At 45.0% G+C, this 19340-nt stretch overlaps 1 protein-coding gene across 4 annotated transcripts in view; it reads right to left on the bottom strand.

The window, feature by feature from the left end:
- TP63 (tumor protein p63) overlaps nt 1-19340 on the bottom strand; it is a 159516-nt gene that overhangs the window by 107464 nt on the left and 32712 nt on the right. For all 4 annotated transcript variants that reach the window (XM_070753838.1, XM_070753839.1, XM_070753842.1 and 1 more), the window contains one exon: nt 1696-1950. In XM_070753838.1, coding sequence (XP_070609939.1) covers nt 1696-1950 — 255 coding nt within the window. The remainder of the gene's footprint in view (nt 1-1695; nt 1951-19340) is intronic.

Raw genomic sequence — 19340 nt, 5'->3', positions numbered from 1 at the left:
ATTTAGGATTTTAAGTATTTTTTTTTGGTTAACTCTTTTACTTTTTTGGTTTCTCCCTTTTACTTTTATTCATTTTATGTGTTCAAATTATGGCATATACCTATATGTATTATCTATACAAGATTGACAGAATAAATATATGAATAATAAAATTTAGCATTAAAAAAATTTAATTGAAAGATAAGGATGAATCGAAATATTATGAAGTAGGGAAGGAATTTTATAACAGGGTAGAAAGAAGGAAACAAAATAAATAAGAAGAAGAAGGGGGTGCTATGTTAAACAATTATAAAGACATAAGATGGTTATGGTAGAAATTATGAATAAGAATATATACCCAAGTGTAGAGGGAAAAATGAGGTTTTACATGAAGCCAAAGGAAAACCGTTGTGACCGAGCGTCGTAAAATAATATAAGAATGGTTTAGCTGTCAAGATAGACAGCAGGGGTGGTGGAAGGTATTTGTTTTATGTTTGTAGGGGTTTTTTTCCTCTTTTTTTCCTCCTTTACTTTCCTTCTCTTTCCTTTTTTGTGTTAAATGTTTGTTTGTGCCAAGACAAGTGTACGATACAAGATTAGTTTATAGAATATGAATGAGATACCAGAGATCATGTATTCAATAAAACATTTTTCTTAAAAAAATAAAATATATATATAATTCAAAAAATTATAAATTATAAAAATAGTAAATAAATAAACCTCGATGGTCTTTGAGTTTAATTTTCTTACAGACATTTCATCACCCATGTAGGTAACCGCTTCAATGAATAAGCGAGGAATAACCCCAGACAAACCAGTCAAGCAGAAAACAATCCTCCAACGTAGAAAAGTACCAAGGATAAAAAAGTACACTGCTAAAAATAAATAAATAAATAAATAAATAAAGGGAACACCTAAACAAAACAATATAACTCCAAGTCAATCCATCTTGTGTGAAATCAAACTGTCCACTTAGGAAGCCACACTGATGGACAATTTCACAGGCTGTTGTGCAAATGGAATATCCAATGAGAATATTTCATTCATTCAGATCTAGGATGTGTTCTTGGAGTACAGTGGTGCCTCTACCTAAGAAGCCCCCCACTTAAGAACTTTTCTAGATAAGAACCAGGTGTTCAAGATTTTTTGCCTCTTCCTAAGAACCATTTTCTACTTAAGAACCGAGCCCAGAAACATTTCCTAGGAAATTTGAGAGCAGCATGAAGGCCCGGCCAGTTTCCTGCCATTCTCGCTTTAATCCCGGCCATCTTGGGCTTTTATTGGCGGCCAGAGTAGTGGCGCTTAAGGAGGCTTTGGCAGTTGAGAGCGAACGAAGCATTTTCCTTTCTTTGGGCGTTTGGAGAGGGAATAAACCTCCTCCTCCTCCCACCCAAATTCCGAGCTTTTATTTCTTTCCTAATGGGTTTGCCTGCATTATTTGCTTTTACATTGATTCCTATGGGAAAAATTGCTTCTACTTACAAACTTTTCTACTTAAGAACCTGGTCACGGAACGAATGAAGTTCTTAAGTAGAGGGACCACTGTACTTTTTTGAGCAGTATACACATACCACTCTGGCAGGCCAAGCATAGGTTCCTAACCAGAACTGCTTCCATGCCAAATCCAGCCAGCCTCGCCTTTTACCCCCTTCTTGGGACCCGCCAACCCAACCGGACCCCCCCCCCTCCGGACCCGTTCCCCAAAACTTGACTCACCGTCCACGTGGCTGATTTTGCAGTGCTGGACTGTTGAAATGAGACGTCGAAGCTGTGGGGCCCTGGGTAGTCTGTGTTGGAGGGGATGGCCGGAGACGGGGAGAGGGCGTCGAAGGTGGAGCTGGGCTGGGCGTAAGGGGAGGGGGCCGTGACGCTGTTCTGGGCATGCTCCGTGTTGTAGGGGCTCGTGGAGGAAGAGCCGTTTTGGATCTGCTGGTCCATGCTGTTGAGGAGGCCCAGGTTGGTGTACTGCGGCTAGGAGGAGGAGAGAGAGAGAGAGAACGGTCAGTGGATGGAGCACGGGTGAAAATAATAATAGTTTTAATTAATAATAATTTGTTAGGTTTGTATGCCGCCCCTCTCCGAGGAAAGAAAAAAACAATCCAGGACGTGCAAAGTGGGTTAGCTTCTGATCAAGGAAGCAACGGGACAAGAGAATTGAACTGGGGGGCAGGGGGGTCATTGTGTGACTGAACTAGGTATCATCATTAGAAGGAGGAGGAGGAGGAGAGGGGAGAGAGGAATGAAAGAAAAGAGAGCAGACCTCAATGTACCTATTATTATTATTATTATTATTATTATTATTATTATTATTATTATTATTATTATTATTATTATGTCAGTGCAACACAGCAAACGAGATCACTATGCTGGATTTCGTATTTCATCCCCAGTCGGGGCTTCCCAAGCACCTAGGACTGTGTGATGTAGCGGCGAATTATGTTTGCCGATCCCAGTAAAGTGGCCTTTTGCAATTGACAGATGGAGATTTTGTCAATTCCGATGGTTTTCAAATGTCCACTGAGATCCTTTGGCCCTGCGCCCAGTGTGCCAAGGACTACTGGGACCACTTTCACGGGCTTATGCCAGAGTCGTTGCAGCTCGATTTTTAGATCTTCGTATTTCACTAATTTCTCTAGCTCTATTACTATATAATAATAATAATAATAATAACAACAACAACAACAACAACAACAACAACAACAGACTTGGAAGGGACCTTGGAGGTCTTCTAGTCCAACCCCTTGCTTGGGCAGGAAACCTTACACTACTTCACACAGATGGTTTAATGTAATTTAATTTATTAGATTTGTATGCCGCCCCTCTCCGAAGACTCGGGGCGGCTCACAACAACAATACACACAGTGAACAATAATACAAATCCAATTAATAAAAGTAGAATTAAAGCCCCTTAATATTAAAAACAATCCATGTGACACAGTCATACCATTCTCAAGTGCTACAGTCAGAAGAGAGGGGCGAGTTAATCCCCCCATGCCTGCAAAATCTTCTTTAAAACTTCCAATGTTGGGGCATTCACAACTTCTGGTGACAAATTGTTCCACTGGTTAATTGTTCTAACTGTTGGGAAATTTCACCTTAGTTCTGAGTTGCTTCTCTCCTTGTTTAGTTTCCATCCATTGCTTCTTGTCTTACCCTCAGGTGCTTTGGAGAATAGCCTGACTCCCTCTTCTTTGGGGCCACCCCTGAGATACTGGAAGGCTGCTCTCATGTCTCTCCTGGTCTTCCTTTTCATTCAACTAGCCACACTCAGTTCCTGCAACCGTTCATCATTGGTTTTAGCCTTCAATCATCTGCTAACAACGTCTCTATCAATCGGGCCTGATGGACTAGGTGCATCCTTCCTAAAAAAGCTCTCCACAGTCTTGGCTGAACCATTAAGCATGATCTTGGAAAAATCCTTCCAGACAAGATTCCTACCCAACCTATGGTCACTAGCCACGGTCATCCCCATCTTCAAAAAGGGAGATCCCAGTCTAGTTGAAAACTACAGACCGGTCTCTCTATGCTGCTCACATGCAAAGTCATGGAACCAATCATAAATCAATCCACTACCCTCCACCTAGAAACTAACAACCTACCTCTAACAAACAATTTGGTTTCAGAAAAAAATTATTCTGTAACCTGCAACTCCTACACTGCAAAAACATATGGACCTCAAAACGTGACCAGGGCAAAGCAATACAGTAGTCCCTCCCCTATCGCTGGTGTTACGTTCCAGACCTGGCCGCGATAGGTGAAATCCGCGATGGGGAATTTATCGACTGATAGTACTTATTTAAGTATTTATATTGTAATTGTTTGGTAAGTTTTCATTGTTTTAAGTGTTTGTAAACCCTTCCCACACAGTATTTATTTTAGATACAGTATTTAAATACAGTATTTACAATTTTAGATTATTATTATTTTTTTTGAAAAACCTGCCGATCGAGTTCCGCGGGCTGCTTAAATCTGCCGATCGACTTCCTCAGAAACCCGCGAACCAGCGAAGATCCGCGAATGATTTTTCTCATTAATATTTCTTGAAAACCCGCGATGAAGTGAAGCCGCAGTAGGTGAAGCGCGGTATAGCGAGGGACTACTGTAGATGCAATTTATATAGACTTCTGTAAAGCCTTTGACTCAGTGGTTCATGATAAACTACTTTTAAAACTGAAATCCTACGGCATCTCTGGACCCTTACGTGACTGGATAAGTGTGCTCCTATAGATAACAAGTGGTCAAAATGAGTGCCATATCTAATCCTGTTCCGGTTAACAGCGGTGTACCCCCAAGGCAGAGTACTTGGACCAACACTCTTCGTACTCTATATAAATGACCTTTGCAATCACATTACAAGCAATGGCGTTCTCTTCACCGATGATGTAAAACTTTTCAACACTACTGATAACTCAACTACCCTCCAAAAAGACTGTGACTTTGTGTCTGAATGGTCAAACATCTGGCATCTCCAAATCTCAACCAGCAAATGTTCTGTCCTACACATTGGCAAAAACAATCTGAACGCCAAATACAAGCCGAGTAAACAAGACCTTGCAGACAACCGTCCCTCCGTCAAAGACCTTGGAAGACTCCTATCCAATGACCTCAGTGCCAAAGCCCACTGCAACAACATCACCAAAAAGACTTCAAGAATTGTTAACCTAACTCCACGTAGCTTCTGCTCCAGTAATCTCACACTATTAACAAGAGCATACAAAACCTTCGCCAGACCAATCCTTGAATACAGCTCATCAGTCTGGAACCCTCATCGCATTTCGGACATAAATACATTAGTATCCAGAGATATTTTACGAGAAGAGCCCTCCACTCCTCCACTCGCAACAGAATACCGTATGCAACCAGACTTACCGTTCTAGGTTTAGAAAGCTTGGAACTACGTACCCTTAAACACGACCTAAGCATAGCCCATAAAATCATCTGCCACAGCGTCCTTCCTGTCAACGACTACTTCAGCTTCAACCACAACAACACATGAGCATACAACAGATACAAACTTAAAGTAAACTGCTCCAAACTCGACTGCAGGAAATGTGACTTTAGTAACCAAGTAGTTGATGCATGGAATTCACTAACAGACTCTGTAGTATCATCACCAAACCCCCAAAACCTGACCCGTAGACTGTCCACTGTTGACCTCTTCCGATTCCTAAGAGGTCAGTAAGGGGCCTGCATAAGTGCACCAGCCTGCCTTCCGTCCCCTGTCCTAATGTTTCTCTCTTATTAGTACCCATCTCATGTATATAAACAGAGTTATGACTATGGATACTACCAATACCTACTTGATAAAATAAATAAAACAATTTTTTTTTAAATTCTAGAACTCGTGGCCTTCAACTCCCCAAAGTGCTGCAGCCAGGCATGCGAGCTGTGGAATTCTGGGAGCTGGTGTCCACAAATCTTACAGTTACCAAGTTTGGAGAGTCCTGGTATAAGATCTCCTGCCTTTAACAGAGGGTCAGACTAGAAGACCTCCAAGGTCCCTTCCAGTCCTATGATTTTGCGTTTGTCAGTGTATTACAAGAGAGAAGAACTCCAAAGTCATCAGCCTCAGACCAAACTGATTTTTCCTTTCTTTTCCTCCCTCATCTTCCTTCCTTCTCATCTTCCTTTCTTCCTTTTCCCCCTTTCCTTCTTTCCTTTCCTCCTTCATCTTTCTTCCTTTTCCCTCCCTCATCTTCCTTCTCTCATCTCCCACCTCCCTTCCTTCTTTCTCATCTTCCCTTTTTCCTTCCCTCCCTCTTTCATCTTCCTTCCTTCCTTCTCTCTTCCTTCTCTCATCTTCCTTTCTTTTCCTTCCTTCTTTTCCCTTCTTTCCTTTCCTCCCCCACCTTCCTTTCTTTTTCCTCTCCCTCATCTTCCTTCTCTCATCGCCCTTTGTTCTTCCTTCTCATCTTCCTTCTTTCCTTCGCTGCCTCTATCCTTCCTTCCTTCCATCCCATCTTCCTTCTTTCATTGTCTACCTCCCTCATTATCATTCCTTCCTTCTTTCATTTCTTCCTTTCTTCCTGTCTTCCTTCTTTCATTCTCTCTCTCCCTCATTATTTATCCATCCTTCCTTCATTCATTCATTCATTCCCTCCTTCCCATCTTCCTTCTTTCATTCTCTCCCTCCCTCATTATCCCCCTTTCCTTCTTCCCTTCCTTTGGACATCTGCAGAAGTTCTTCAAATGACGCCTGCCCCTCCTGACCAGTTCCAGAGTTTGCATCGAATGTCATTTTCGCTCCAGGCCAAATGCTTTCCTCCGTTCCTAACAGAAAACAAACTTCTCTGCCAGATTCGACTTTATTTTCAGGGAGGGGAAGCGGAAAAAAACCCTCGGCGACATCCGAAGGCAGGTACACACACGTTGCCGAAATCCGGCAAAGTGCACAATGGGAGCACAAGGGGCTGGACACTCTCCCTGCAAAGCTGGAAGGCAAGATAAGAACAGTGACCAGGCACAACGGGGAAAGATTAGCAATAACAGTTTTCTGAGCTTTTGGTATGTAATTTCACAACGCAGGAGACAAAAATCCCCCAGCGGAATGGAATGCGTCACGTGGGCTGGGAAAAGTGCCATTTTATTTCCATTTTTTTGTCCCACCGACAGACAAAGACCCTGACGTAACGCTTTGCCTCAACCCAAACTGTTGGCATTCCCAACGAAGAAGATTTTCACTTCCCAAAGTGATTTGCCCAAGTGCTTTTTTGGCCTAACGTTCATAATACCCCGTGGGGAGGCTGAAGGGAAGAAGGCGGAGGTTCTCTGAAAAATTTTAATTAACGCCTCTTTTTAATCTAAAAGACGCGTTTAAGAGCAGAGAAGATTGGGAGCTCTGGGTGTTTTAGTGGTGGTGCTTTTATGAGCTTCGCCTTTCATGACCCCACTAGGAAACATCATCAGTGCTGGAAGGAGGAGGGGTTTGCAGAGAGGAAGAGGAGGAGGAGGGAAGAGGAAGAAGAGGAGGAGGAAGAGGAGGAGAAGGAAGAGGAGGGAGGGGAAAGAGGAGGAGGAAGAAGATGGGGAGGAAGAGGAAGAAGAGGAGGAGGAAGAGGAGAAAGAAGTAGAGATGGAGGAAGGAGGAGGAAGAAGATGGGGAGGAAGAGGAAGAGGAGGGAGGAGGAAGAAGAGGAGGAGGTAGAGGAGGAAGAAAAGGAGGGAGGAGAAAGAGGAGGAGGAGGAAGAGGAGGGAGGAGGAGGAAGAGGTAGAGGAGGAGGGAGGAGAAAGAGGAGGAGGAGGGAGGAGGAAGAGGAGGAGGAGGAAGAGGAGGAGGAGAACTGTGTGGTCCTTGGTGCTCTCCAAGCCTGATATTTTTCTTGCAGACCTTTTCTGACCCAACTAGGTAGCCTCATCAGTCATCTTGGCAAGCTTGCTGTGTTTATCCAATGCAACCCCAGACAGAACCATCTCAACCGCTAATCCACAAGTCTGAAAGCAAAGCCGGCTGAGGGATTCTGGGAACTGAAGTCCACAAGTCTTCCAAGTTGCCACGGTTGGAGACCCCTGCTCCAGAGAGCCGCCAAGGAAGGCCGGAGGAAATCAAAACCACCAAGAACGCACCGCCTGCGTGGAATTCCTTGCGCGCCTCCGGCCGGCCACCTGTCTCATTGGCGGTACCTCCTCCTCCTCCCTATTTAAACCGCCATTAATCTCCTCTTTGACATAAGCAGGTGGGTGACTTCTTCCTCGGCTGGTCCTCTGATCTTCTGTACCCTTCTGACCGCTCCCCCTCCTCGGACAGGTGCAGCCCTAAATCCAGGTGATCGGAGGTGCGTTAAAACGCACCCCCCCTTTCCACGCAGGTGTGGGGGGGTGAGGCTGAGCCTGCGGCCAGGAATGCTGGTGACCAGAGGTCAACCTGTCTGTCTGAAGCCTCCATCGCCGGAGGGTCAGCAGCAGATGACTTAGTGGGAGGCGTGCCGCCTGCCGACAAGAGGGGTGCCAACTCAGCAGCCCCCTCGGGCCGAAAAGGTGCTTTGGAATTTGGCCAGGCGGTCAAGCACGGGGCCTCCCAACCCAAACAAGGGCTGGCTCCATTGGCTTCTACAACAAAGAGGGCCGAGACAGCAAAACACCACGTGCCCCCCCACCCACCCCGAAGCTCCAGGAAAGGAATATAAGGGTGGGATTCTCTACTCTGAAGATACACCTCACTCCGTCTCTACTTCCGCCCCGAATCTACGGAGAGGGGCGGCATAAAAATCTAATAAATTATTACTATTACTATTACTATTATTACTACTACTTCACCCACGGGCATATATTTATTTTTACTTAATTAGATTGATACCCTGTTTCCCTGAATATAAGACAGTGTCTTATATTAATTTTTTTCTCCCAAAGATGTGCTACGTCTTATTTTCAGAGGATGTCTTATTTTTTTTCAATGAAGAAGAATTCACAATTCTTCCTGAACAAAAAAAATGAACATTTATTATATACGGTACAGTAGTTGTCATCACAAACCAACAAACCGCCCCGAGTCTACGGAGACATAAAGAATTTGTCTTGGTGCAGATGCTCTCAGTGGACATAAAAGAAAAATATAGAATGGAATGGAATGGATAGAACAGAACAGAATAAGGAATAGTATAGAATTATTCATTGGCCAAGTGTGATTGGACACACAAGGAATTTGTCTTGGTGCAGATGCTCTCAGTGGACATAAAAGGAAAGAGACATTTGTCAAGAATCAGGAGGTGCAGCACTTAATGATTGTCATCGGGTACAATTAAGCAATCAGGAAATAATATTAATAAAACTCTTAAGGATACAGGCAACAAGTTACAGTCATACAGTCCTAAGTGGGGGGAAATGGGTGATAGGAATGGATTAGGAGAAACACCTATCAGTAATAATAGTGTAGACTTAGGAAATAGTCTGACAGTGTGGAGGGAATTATTTGTTGAGCCGAGTGAGGGCATTCGGGGGGAAAACTCCTCTTGTGTCTAGTTGTCTTGGTGTGCAGGGCTCTGGAGCGACGTTTTGAGGGTCGGAGTTGGAACAGTTTGTGTCCACCAAAAAGTTTCTATTGTCTGACTGAGCCTTGGTGACGTAGTAGTTAAGAGTGCAGTACTTGCAAACTACTTCTGCTGATCACCGGCTGCCAGCAGTTTGGCAGATCGAATCTCACCAGTCTCCAGGTGGACTCAGCCTTCCCTCCTTCCCAGGTGGGTCAAAGATTGTGGGGTGTAATAGGCTGATTCTCTGGAAACCACTTAGAGAGGGCTGGAAAAGCACCAGGAAGCGGGATATAAGTCTAAATGCTAATGCTGTTGGATCTATGGATCTATTGTATTACAGTATTTGTCTGTCTATCTGTCTATATCTATCTATCTATCTATCTATCTATCTATCTATCTATCTATCCTTCCATCCATTTATTAATCTCTCCATCCCTCCCTCCCTCCCTCCATCCATCCATCCATCCATTGATCTATTAGTTTGATAGGTTAGAGTACTACAGGCTACTTCCGCTACCTATTAGCACTAGTACTGTGAAGTGGTATATAAATCTAGTGCTAGAAAAAAATAAGAACCTAAGAAGGGCCCTGCTGAATCAGGCCAAAGCCCATCGAGTCCAGTGGCCCTCCAATTGTCCATGGGGATCTTGAGCAGAAACAGAAGGCAAAACCCTCCCTTTCGCTGGACCCCCAATAAATGGGACCCAAGGGGAACCCTGCCTGCCTCAACCCACATAGAGGCGGCACTTGGACATCCATGTCAATCACCACCTATGATACACTTGGCATCCTTGAATCTGTCTCATCCTGCCTTGAAGCTCTCCAGGCGGACAGCTGTCACCACCTCTTCTGGAAGGGAATCCCATCAACCAAGGACCCTCTGGGTGAAGAAGAAATATCTCCCTTGATTTGTCCTCACTTTCTTACCTATGACCTTTAGGGAGGGCCCCCTCGTCCTAGTATTGTGGGAGAGAGAACAGGGTTTTTCTCTATCCACCTTTTCTATCCCATGCGTGATTTTATTCCCTTCGATCAAGTCCCCCCTTCAACGCCGTCTTTCAAGGCGGAAGAGACCGAGGCCTTGCAACATGGTGTCCTAAGGGGGGGGCTCCATTCCCTTGATCATTTTTGTTGCCCCTTTTCCAGTTCTATTATATCCTTCTTGCTACTTCCCTTCTTCCTTCCTTCCTTCCTTCCTAAAAATTGACTCAGCCGTCCGTCCTTCCCAGGTGGGTCAAATGAGGACCCAGATTGTTGGGGGCAAATAGGCTGATTCTGTGAAATGCTTAGAGAGGGCTGGTAAAGCACTAGGACGCGGGATATAAGTCTAAAAGGCTGTGGCATTTAGGCAGCCAGCCCTGTGCAGCAGCAGCAGTGAAAAAAGCTAACAGGGTCCTTGGATGCATAAAAAGAAGCATAGGATCAAGATCACGTAAGGTGTGAGAAAAGCCTCCTTCAAAACTGCCCCAATCCTAATGCTGTGACCCCTTACTGGTAGGTAGAAATTTTATAGGAAGCTCAAAACAGGTGCAGCAGGCAGCTAGGAAGTTAAACCAACCAAGGACAGAAAGAACCTGGAATTGAGGAGAAACTTCATGACAGGGAGGACAGTTAAACAGTGGAACTGCTGGCCACCAGAAGTTGTGGGGGCTCCATCATGGGAGGTTTTTTTAAAAAAAAAAGACTGGACAGTCATTTGTCTGAAATGATATAGAGTCTCCGGCTTCAGCAATGGGTCAGACTAGAGGACCTCCAAGGTCCCTTCAACTCTATTCTGATTCTGAAACCAATCTTAGTTACGGCCACAATTTGTGCTGCAAAGGAATTGACAAAATCCCCAATCCATCAATTGCAAAAGGCAGCGTTGCTTCGAACCGCTGACACCCTGCGACCCCATTGAACAGGACCATCGGCCAATGCTAGGAAGGACACGAGTGGTGGACAGAAAATGCCAAATTTTGGTCTGAGCATCTGGGTGACGGTGCAAGAAGCATAGCCACCATCACTCAGAACAGCTTCAATCCTTTATTAGCATTCCAACATCTAAATCTGCCCCTCAAGAGTTTGACAGAAATGCCAAGGGAGGGAGGGAGGAGGAAGAAAGGAAGAAGGAAGGAAGGAAGAGGGAGAGAGAGAGAGAAAGGAAGAAAGGGAGGGAAAGAAAGAGAAAGGAAGGAAGGAAGGGAGAGAAAGAGAGAGAGGAAGGAAGGAAGGAAGGAAGGAAGGGGGAGAAAGAGAGAGAAAGGAAGGAAGGAAGGGAGGGAAAGAAAGACAAAGGAAGGAAGTGAAAGAGAGAGAGAGAGGAAGGAAGGAAGGAAGGAAGGGAGAGGGAGAGAGAGAGAAAGGAAGGAAGGGAGGGAAAGAAAGAGAAAGGAAGGAAGGAAGGAAGGAAGTGAGAGAAAGAGAGAGGAAGGAAGGAAGGAAGAGTGAGAGAGAGAGAAAGGGAGGAAGGGAGGGAGGGAGGGAAAGGAAGAGAAAGGAAGGAAGGGAGAGAAAGAGAGAGAGAGAGAGAAAGGGAGGAAGAAAGGGAGGGAAAGAAAGAGAAAGAAAGAAAGGAAGGAAGGAAGGGAGAGAAAGAGAGGAAGGAAGGAAGGAAAGGAGAAAGAGAAAGAAAGATAGAGAGAAAGAAAGGAAGGAAGGAAGGAAGAAAGGGAGAAAAAGAAAAAGAAAGAAAGAGGAAGGGAGGAAGGAAGGGAGAAATAGCGAGAGAGAAAGGAAGGAAGGAAGGAAAGGATAAAGAGAAAGAAAGAGAGAGAGGGAGAGAGAAAGAGAGAGGGAGGGAGGGAGGGGAGGGAGGGAGGAAATGATAAAGAGAAAGAAAGAGAGAGGGGGGAGAGGGAGAGAGAGAGAGGGAGGGAGGGAGGAAGGAAGGAAGGAAGGAAGGAACCAATAACACTATATGCATGCACACACACACACACAAACACACACACAACCCCCTCCACCACCAGCAGTGTGCAACCATCCAATATTTGAAGGCTGGGCCAAGATTGCCAGCCGATGGGATTTTTAAAAGACTGCCTGGGCCCATTCATCACTTTCCAGTCGATCTCTCTTGCGATAACCCCTTTGACAAACGGTTGTGCACTCCAAACGCACAACCCCGGAGCATTATGAGCCCAATTAGGAAAGGGCCCCCTGTCACTCGAGGAGGCTTCCTTCCAGCCAAGCGGCACCGAAAACCATCCGTCTTCCCACAAAGAGAAAGGAACCCGGCAGCTTTTGCAAAACGCCCCGTTGAATAAATCCCAATACGTGCGAGGGAAAACTCTCCGCAAAGCAGGCTTTAAGGCTTTACAGGCACGTCCCCCACTTACGACCGTTCGAAGGTGCAACAGCACTGGGGGGGGGGTGATTTGGGTCTCCTCCCACTTATGACCACCACTATAACATTTTTATTTTATTTTATTTTTATTCTGTCGTTCTACAGTGGTACCTCTACTTATGAACTTAATTTGTTCCGTGATCAGGTTCAATAGAAGAATAGAACAGGAATAAGAATAGAATAAAATAATAGAATAGAATAGAATAGAATTTGCCAAGAATCCGAGTTCTGATCACCTGACCATGAGGATGCTGCAATGGTCATAAGTGTAAAAAAACGGTCATAACTGTGAAATCTCAGTCATAAGTGTGAAAACCTGGTCATAAGTGTGAAAACCTGGCCATAAGTGTGAAAAACTCATCGTAAGTGTGAAAACCCAGCCATAAGTCACTTTTTTCTGTGTCATTTTAACTTCAAATGGTCATTAAACAAACGGTCATAAGTCGAGGACGGCCAAAGCAAAATGAAAACAAGTAAAAAATGAATTTTTATACCTGGATAAAAATTTGCTTCACTCATTTATTGAGTCTCGCGCAGCTGTCGACCAAGTCAACAAACACACAACATCGCACAAATGCTGGGAGAATGTATGGGTAGTCCTCGACTTACAACAGTTCATTTAGGGACCGAAGCTACAACGGCACAGTCAAAAGGGACTTAGGACCATTTTTCACACTTACGACTGTTGAAGCGTCCCCGTGGTGACACAATTCGCTTAACAACCGAGTTATCAATTTATCCACTACTGGGATTTACTTAACAACCGAGTTAATGAGTTACATTAACTCATTTTATTCACTTAATGACCGGGTTACCGACTTATTAATTGCTGGGATTCACTTAACGACTGAGTTGCATTAACTCCTTTGATTCACTTAACAACCAAGTTGCTGACTTATTCACTGCTGGGATTCACTTTACAACCAAGTTACTGACTTATCAACTCCTTTGATTCACTTAATGACCAAGTTGCTGACTTATTCACTGTTAGGATTCACTTAATGACCATGACATGAAAGGTCGTAAAATGGGACCCAAGTCTCTTAACCACAGCCAATGAGATGTACAACTTTCAGGGCACAGGCGAAGGAAAAATATCTCATAAAAATGACCCAGAATCGTTTTTCCTTTTAATTTCGTTCCAGCGCGATGACTCAACTTTTTTTTATGACATTTGGGGGGGGGGGGAGGCGTGTGGAAAGGCAGATTTTGCTGGGTCATCCTTTTATTCCTCTGGCAAGCAGCCCCCCCAAAGACACCCCCCCCCTTAGCCAAAGCAGGAGGACCCGCTTTCTTTTAATTTACCTACCAAATTTGTCCACTTTTTATTTATACTGTTGTGAGCCGCCCTGAATCCTCGGAGAAGGGCGGCATATCAATCCAATCAATCAATCAATTTATATGCCACCCATCCAACTCTCCCACCCGATGCTGGGAAGCTTACAGGAGCTCTTGGGGGGGGGGGGAGAGCCAAATATAAAAAGATGAAGGGTTTGCAACCACTCAGGAGAGCACAAGGGCTGTCAGCCTATTTATGGGTGGGGCAGGTACAGGGAGGGGAGAAGGGAAGGGAAGGAGAAAAGGAAAGAAAAAAGAAGGGAGAGGAAGGGAAGGAAACACAAAAGAAAAGAGGAAAAGACATGAAGGAATAATAAAATAGAGGAGAATAGAGGAGAACAATGAAATAAGCATAAAATTAAAATAAAATTAAAAAAGGAAAGGGTGGATGAAGAGGACAGGAAAGGACAGGGAAGGAAGGAAGGAAGGGAAGGAAAATAAAAAATAAATAAGGAAATGAAACAACACAACATAACACAATTAAAAAAACTCGGAGGCTCTAAAACCTGCATTCCTCCAACCATGGAAACCTTTAGGATGCCTGCTAGGCAAAAAGGCTTTGGAGGGGGGGTGTCATCCTTCCCTCCCTCTTTGGAGCCCCCTACTCAATTCTTCAATCAATCAATCAATCAATCATTTATTGATCCATCCATCCATCCATCCAATTTGTATGCCGCCCAATTCCCTGGAGACTTTGGGTGGCTCACAACTAGCGTAAATACCAAAACCTCTAACAAAAACAGTTTTAAAAACAATTTAAAACCAAGAGTTAAAAACCACGCGTGCTGTTTACGGCCAGATCCCAATGGCAAAGGCATCAAATCAGGATTGACAGGAGCTGTCTACACCCCCCCCCCATCCTGAACATGAGGAGTGAGCGGGGGAGGGGGGGAGAAGCCAAGGTTTTGGGTTTTTTTAAATGTCATGGGCCATTAAGAGTAAATGGGTGCCCATCGGATCTTCACACACACACCTCAACACACACACACTGGAGTAGAGTCTCTGCTACATTTGCACCTTTTTCTCACTGACTAAAAAAACCCCCAAAACTGCTTACGCGGCTGAATCTAATGCAAAAGACACAGGGAAGAGGCCATCCCAAAAATATATTTTGTAAAGGGAGGGAGGGAGGGAGGAAGATGCAAGCAGGGAGGGTGGAGGAAGAAAGAAAGAAAATAATGAAGAAAGAAGAAGAAAGGAAGGAAGGGAGTTGGAGAGAGAGAGAGAAAGAGAAAGAAAGAAAGAAAGAAAGAAAGAAAGAAAGAAAGAAAGAAAGAAAGAAAGAAAGAAAGAAAGAAAGAAGTTTTTAAGTTCAATACAAAACGTGGATCAATACGGCTGGTCCTCGACTTAAGGACAGTTCACTTAGTGACCATTCAGAGTTACAAAAGGTACCCAGAAAAAGTGACTCGTGACTGTTTTTCACACTTAACGACCAGAGCAGAATCCAAATCCAGAGTCTTGGCCACTGGCATGTGCTCACGACAGTTCTGGCTTTTGGGCCATACACACATTATTTTTATTGGCAGATTTCTTGCAGGCTCTTTCAGTCCCAGACAACCCCCTTGAGGACTAGCAACCTGGTTTTAGTTTTGTTTTTTTTTCAAAAGAAAATTAACGTTCCAGCGGAGGCACAAACCCAGGAAAACAAACCTCCAGGCCGGTTGTTTTAAACAAGCCGGCCACAAATGGGCTGGTTGAGATGTTGACGCGGGCAGAACATAGAATGTGTGTGGGGGGGGGGGGGGAAACAGGATTGTTTCATTGGTCTCCCCCAAGGGACAAAGGGGGATTGGGGGAAGGGGAAGGCTGAGTTCAGACACTTGCCCAGAGGTCATGGCTGGCCAGGGGGGCCCAATCCACCCGATTTGCTGCCAGCTGAAGGTGGGTCGGCAGCCCAAAAGACCTCCGAGGATCCTCCAATTTGAATGCCACGCTAAGTGCTTGGAATGCGTACAAGATGATTTTCCTGGGTGAGTTGGGGTTTTTTAAAAGCAAAGCCATCTTTTGTACCAATCCGAACAGCAGAAGATCTCACCTTGTCTCTCCCAGACATTCTCCAGAAAGAGGGGTGGGTGGGATGGGGCGGTGGGGAGGGGAGATGAGAGAAGAACAGAATGGAAGAGTAGAATAAAGAGAGTAGAGTAGAGTAGAAGAGAAGAATGAAACAGAGTAAAATAAATAGTGTAGAGTAGAGTAGAGTATAGAGGAGAGGAGAAGAGAAGAGAAGGCAGAACAGAACAAGATGGAATGGAATACGAGGGCAGGGCAGGGGAGAGGAGAGGAGAACAGAATGAAATAGAGAATAAAGAGAGTAGAGTAGAAGAGAAGGAGAAGAACAGAATGGAACCGAGTAGAATAAAGAGTAGAGAGTAGAGTAGAGTAGAAGAGAAGGCAGAACAGAATAAGATGGAATGGGAGGGGGGGGGGAGAAGTGAAGAGAAGAGGAAGAGCATTGAGATCTTTGAAATTTGGGTGTGGAGAAGACTCTTGAGAACACCACTGGACAGCCAAGAAATCAATCCAAGGGTCATCAACACAACCAACCAAAAGTTCTCAATCAAGACAAAATGACCAGGTTCAAATACTCCAACTATGAACAGCTTATGGTTGACCTACATTTGCTGGAGAAGGCTCTGATACTGAGAAAGGAGGAAGGAGAAAGAAGAAGAAGAAGAAGAAGAGAATCATAGAGGGACTCAATTATAGTGCCAACAAGTGTCCCATGGAAGGTGATCATTACAATAACTGGCAATGGCCTTCAATAAGTAACATACATCACATATACCCTCAATATAAATCAATATGTATACAATATACGATAGTATATTGAAAACAATAGAACGATAACTCAAGTTGCTTTACAATTTTAATTTTATTATTCAGTCCATCGCAATCTTCCCTCTCTCCACTCCCCTCTTCCTATCTCAGGTAGGCAACTGCGAACAGACAAAGTAGACTCGATCACAGCAGTGACCACTCTTGGAAAGCCCAAAGTACCAATTTCAGGAGCAGACGGTTGAATTAAAAGACCTCCAAAGGTCTTGGTTGTTCTGTTAAATTGGGGTCAGATCATCTGAAGAAGGTCGACACAAGTGGTCTTTCAGAGCCAACACTAGTCTGGTAGTATTTAATCCATTTGTCAATCAATCCAAAAACCAACTTCAAGTCTTCCAACTGGAAGGACCATGCTGGAGACAGATCAGCCATGGGGAACCTCTACCCTTTGTGTTGCTAAGAGTCAACACTCATCTGATAGCATTAAACTATCAATCAATGCAAAGACCAGACCTTCTGAGAAGTCCATCATGCTGGGAAAGGAGGAAGGAAAGAGAAGATGAATGACAATCACCAACGAAGATCAACTCAATTATGGTGGTCATGGGGACAATGTTGGAAGACCTAAAGGACCTGCTTAAGGACAGATCCACCATAGAGAGGGCCTATCTATGTAGGCACTCAAAGTTGACCCTCACGTGATGGCACATGATGCATTAATCAATCAATCAATCAGTCAGTCAGTCAGTCAATCAATACAAAGACCAGCTCTATTGGGAAGGGCATCGTGCTGGAAAGGTGGGAGGAGAGAGAAGGACAACCAGCAGCAAAGAAGATGGAGTGTTCCGGTGGCAATGAATGCATCTTAGAAAACCTGAAGGATCAGGGTGTGGACAAATCATCCAGAGAAAATCTATCAACCATGAATTGGCACTCAACCAACCATCCAACCAAACCACCATCCAATCAACCAACTAGCTATGCCTGGGGTTTTTTCTTTCTCTTCTCTAGGTGAGAGACTGCCGAGGAAGGGATCACAAGAGAGTAAGCAGGCCACCATGGGAATGCACCTCAAACGGACTGCAGTGCCGGGGATTCTGGGAGTTGAAGTCCATGCATGTTGGCTGGGGATTTTGGACACTGCTTTAAAACTGGGTTGGTTTTTTTTCACAACCCATTGCAAACTTGGCAGCGTTTTTTTCACAACCCATTGCAAACTTGGCAGCGTTAAGACTGGTGGACTTCAACTCTCAGAATTCTCCAGCCAGCATAGCCTAGAATAATAGAATAGAATTTAAGACCATCAGTCTTAAAGTTGCCAAGTTTGAAGGCTTCTGGATTAATTGGATGGTTGGGTGGTTGTTGATTGATTGTTGGTTGGATGGATGATTGGTTGAATGATTGGTTGGTTGGTTGGTTGGTTGGATGATTGGTTGGTTAGTGGTTGGTTGGTTGGATGGATGGATGATTGGGTGAGTGTCAAGTCATGATTGATAGATTTTCTCTGGATGATTTGTCCCCCCCCCCTGGTCCTTCAAGTCCACAAATCCTAAAGTTGCCAAGTTTGAAGACCTCGGGATTAACCAATCCATCAGATACCCAGCAAGAGACTTCAAGGGGGGAATCTTCCCAGACAGAATCTCTCTTCCTTTGTTCCTCTGAGCAAATCCATGAATCACAACCAGGGAACAGGTAACACTAACCCAAACACACACACACACACACACATCTGTCTCTGGAAACAGCCAGCAAGGCCTCCTTCTGCCCGCAGGGTCTGCTGCCCCCCCCTGCCCCTTTTCCTTCCAGAATTAATTCCTGTGTAATTCTCCAGAGCCATAAATTGTTGTGTTGTGTTTTAAGGTGTGTCAGTGTGTTCACAGGGGGAAAAAGTGACGATAAAAACTTTATCTCCTCTCATAAGCAAAAATGTCTCCACGAAAACTGACCCCATCCTCGCCAGCCAGCATCACCTAACTGGGGAGCTTTGCTGTGGAAGATGGGTCATGGAGTCCAGGTGGGCTGGGAAAGGAGCTTTTCAAGCAACAGTCGGGTTTATTTTGGGGGCGCAAAAGCTCATTATGGGACCTGAAAGAAGGAGGCCTTAGAAGTCTAGGGCAGGGGGAGGCAGAGTGGGCTCTTCTATGACACCTGGACTTCAACTCCCAGAATTCCTGACCTAGTATGATTGGCTCAGGAATTCTGGGAGTTGAAGTCCGCAAGTCATGGAAGAGCCAACTTTGCCTACTCCTGGTATCGGGCCTCCTGCTTGAGCCGGGGGTTGGACTAGATGACCTACAAGGTCCCTTCCAACTCTAATAAAAGAATAACAGTGATACAACTGTTTAGCGATGATTCAAAGTCACGACGGCACTGAAGAAAAGAAATGCATGGTCGTTTTTCACACTTAACGACCGTGGCAGCATCACCCCTGTGGTCATGAGAGAAAAAATCCGTCCGCTTGGTGATGGACTCAGACTTACGACGGGTTCACATGATCCCCTTTGCAACGATCTTCCACCGAGCAAAGTCAACGGGAGGGGGGGAGAGATTCGCTTAACGACCGTGTGACCAGCTTAATGACTGCAGCAGTGATTCGTTTAGTGACGGTGGCAGGAAAGGTCACAAAACGGGGCAAACCCCACTTAACAACGGGGACGTTGTGGTCGTAAGTTGAGGACCGCCTGTATCCTTGCAAACGTTCCCAGGGTTTTCCAAACCAGCTGCTACGTTTCCCTAGGCGCGGTCCTTCTTCCAGGTTCTCAGCGCCGGAGGTCGGATTGCGCAACACCCAACCATGTGCAGAGCATGGCGCAACCTTGCCTCTAGCAGGACCAAGATGCCAATACCTGGAATACCCACCACCGCCTTCTGCACGGGGGCATCAGCATGGATGGGAGGCTGGGATCAACTCTGCCCATTTTCTGCCCGGTGGGAATTCTGGGATTTGAACCCC

This window comes from Erythrolamprus reginae, chromosome 5 (assembly GCF_031021105.1).
Source record: "Erythrolamprus reginae isolate rEryReg1 chromosome 5, rEryReg1.hap1, whole genome shotgun sequence".
Lineage (NCBI taxonomy): Eukaryota > Metazoa > Chordata > Lepidosauria > Squamata > Dipsadidae > Erythrolamprus > Erythrolamprus reginae.
This window is presented reverse-complemented; position numbering and strand designations above follow the sequence as displayed.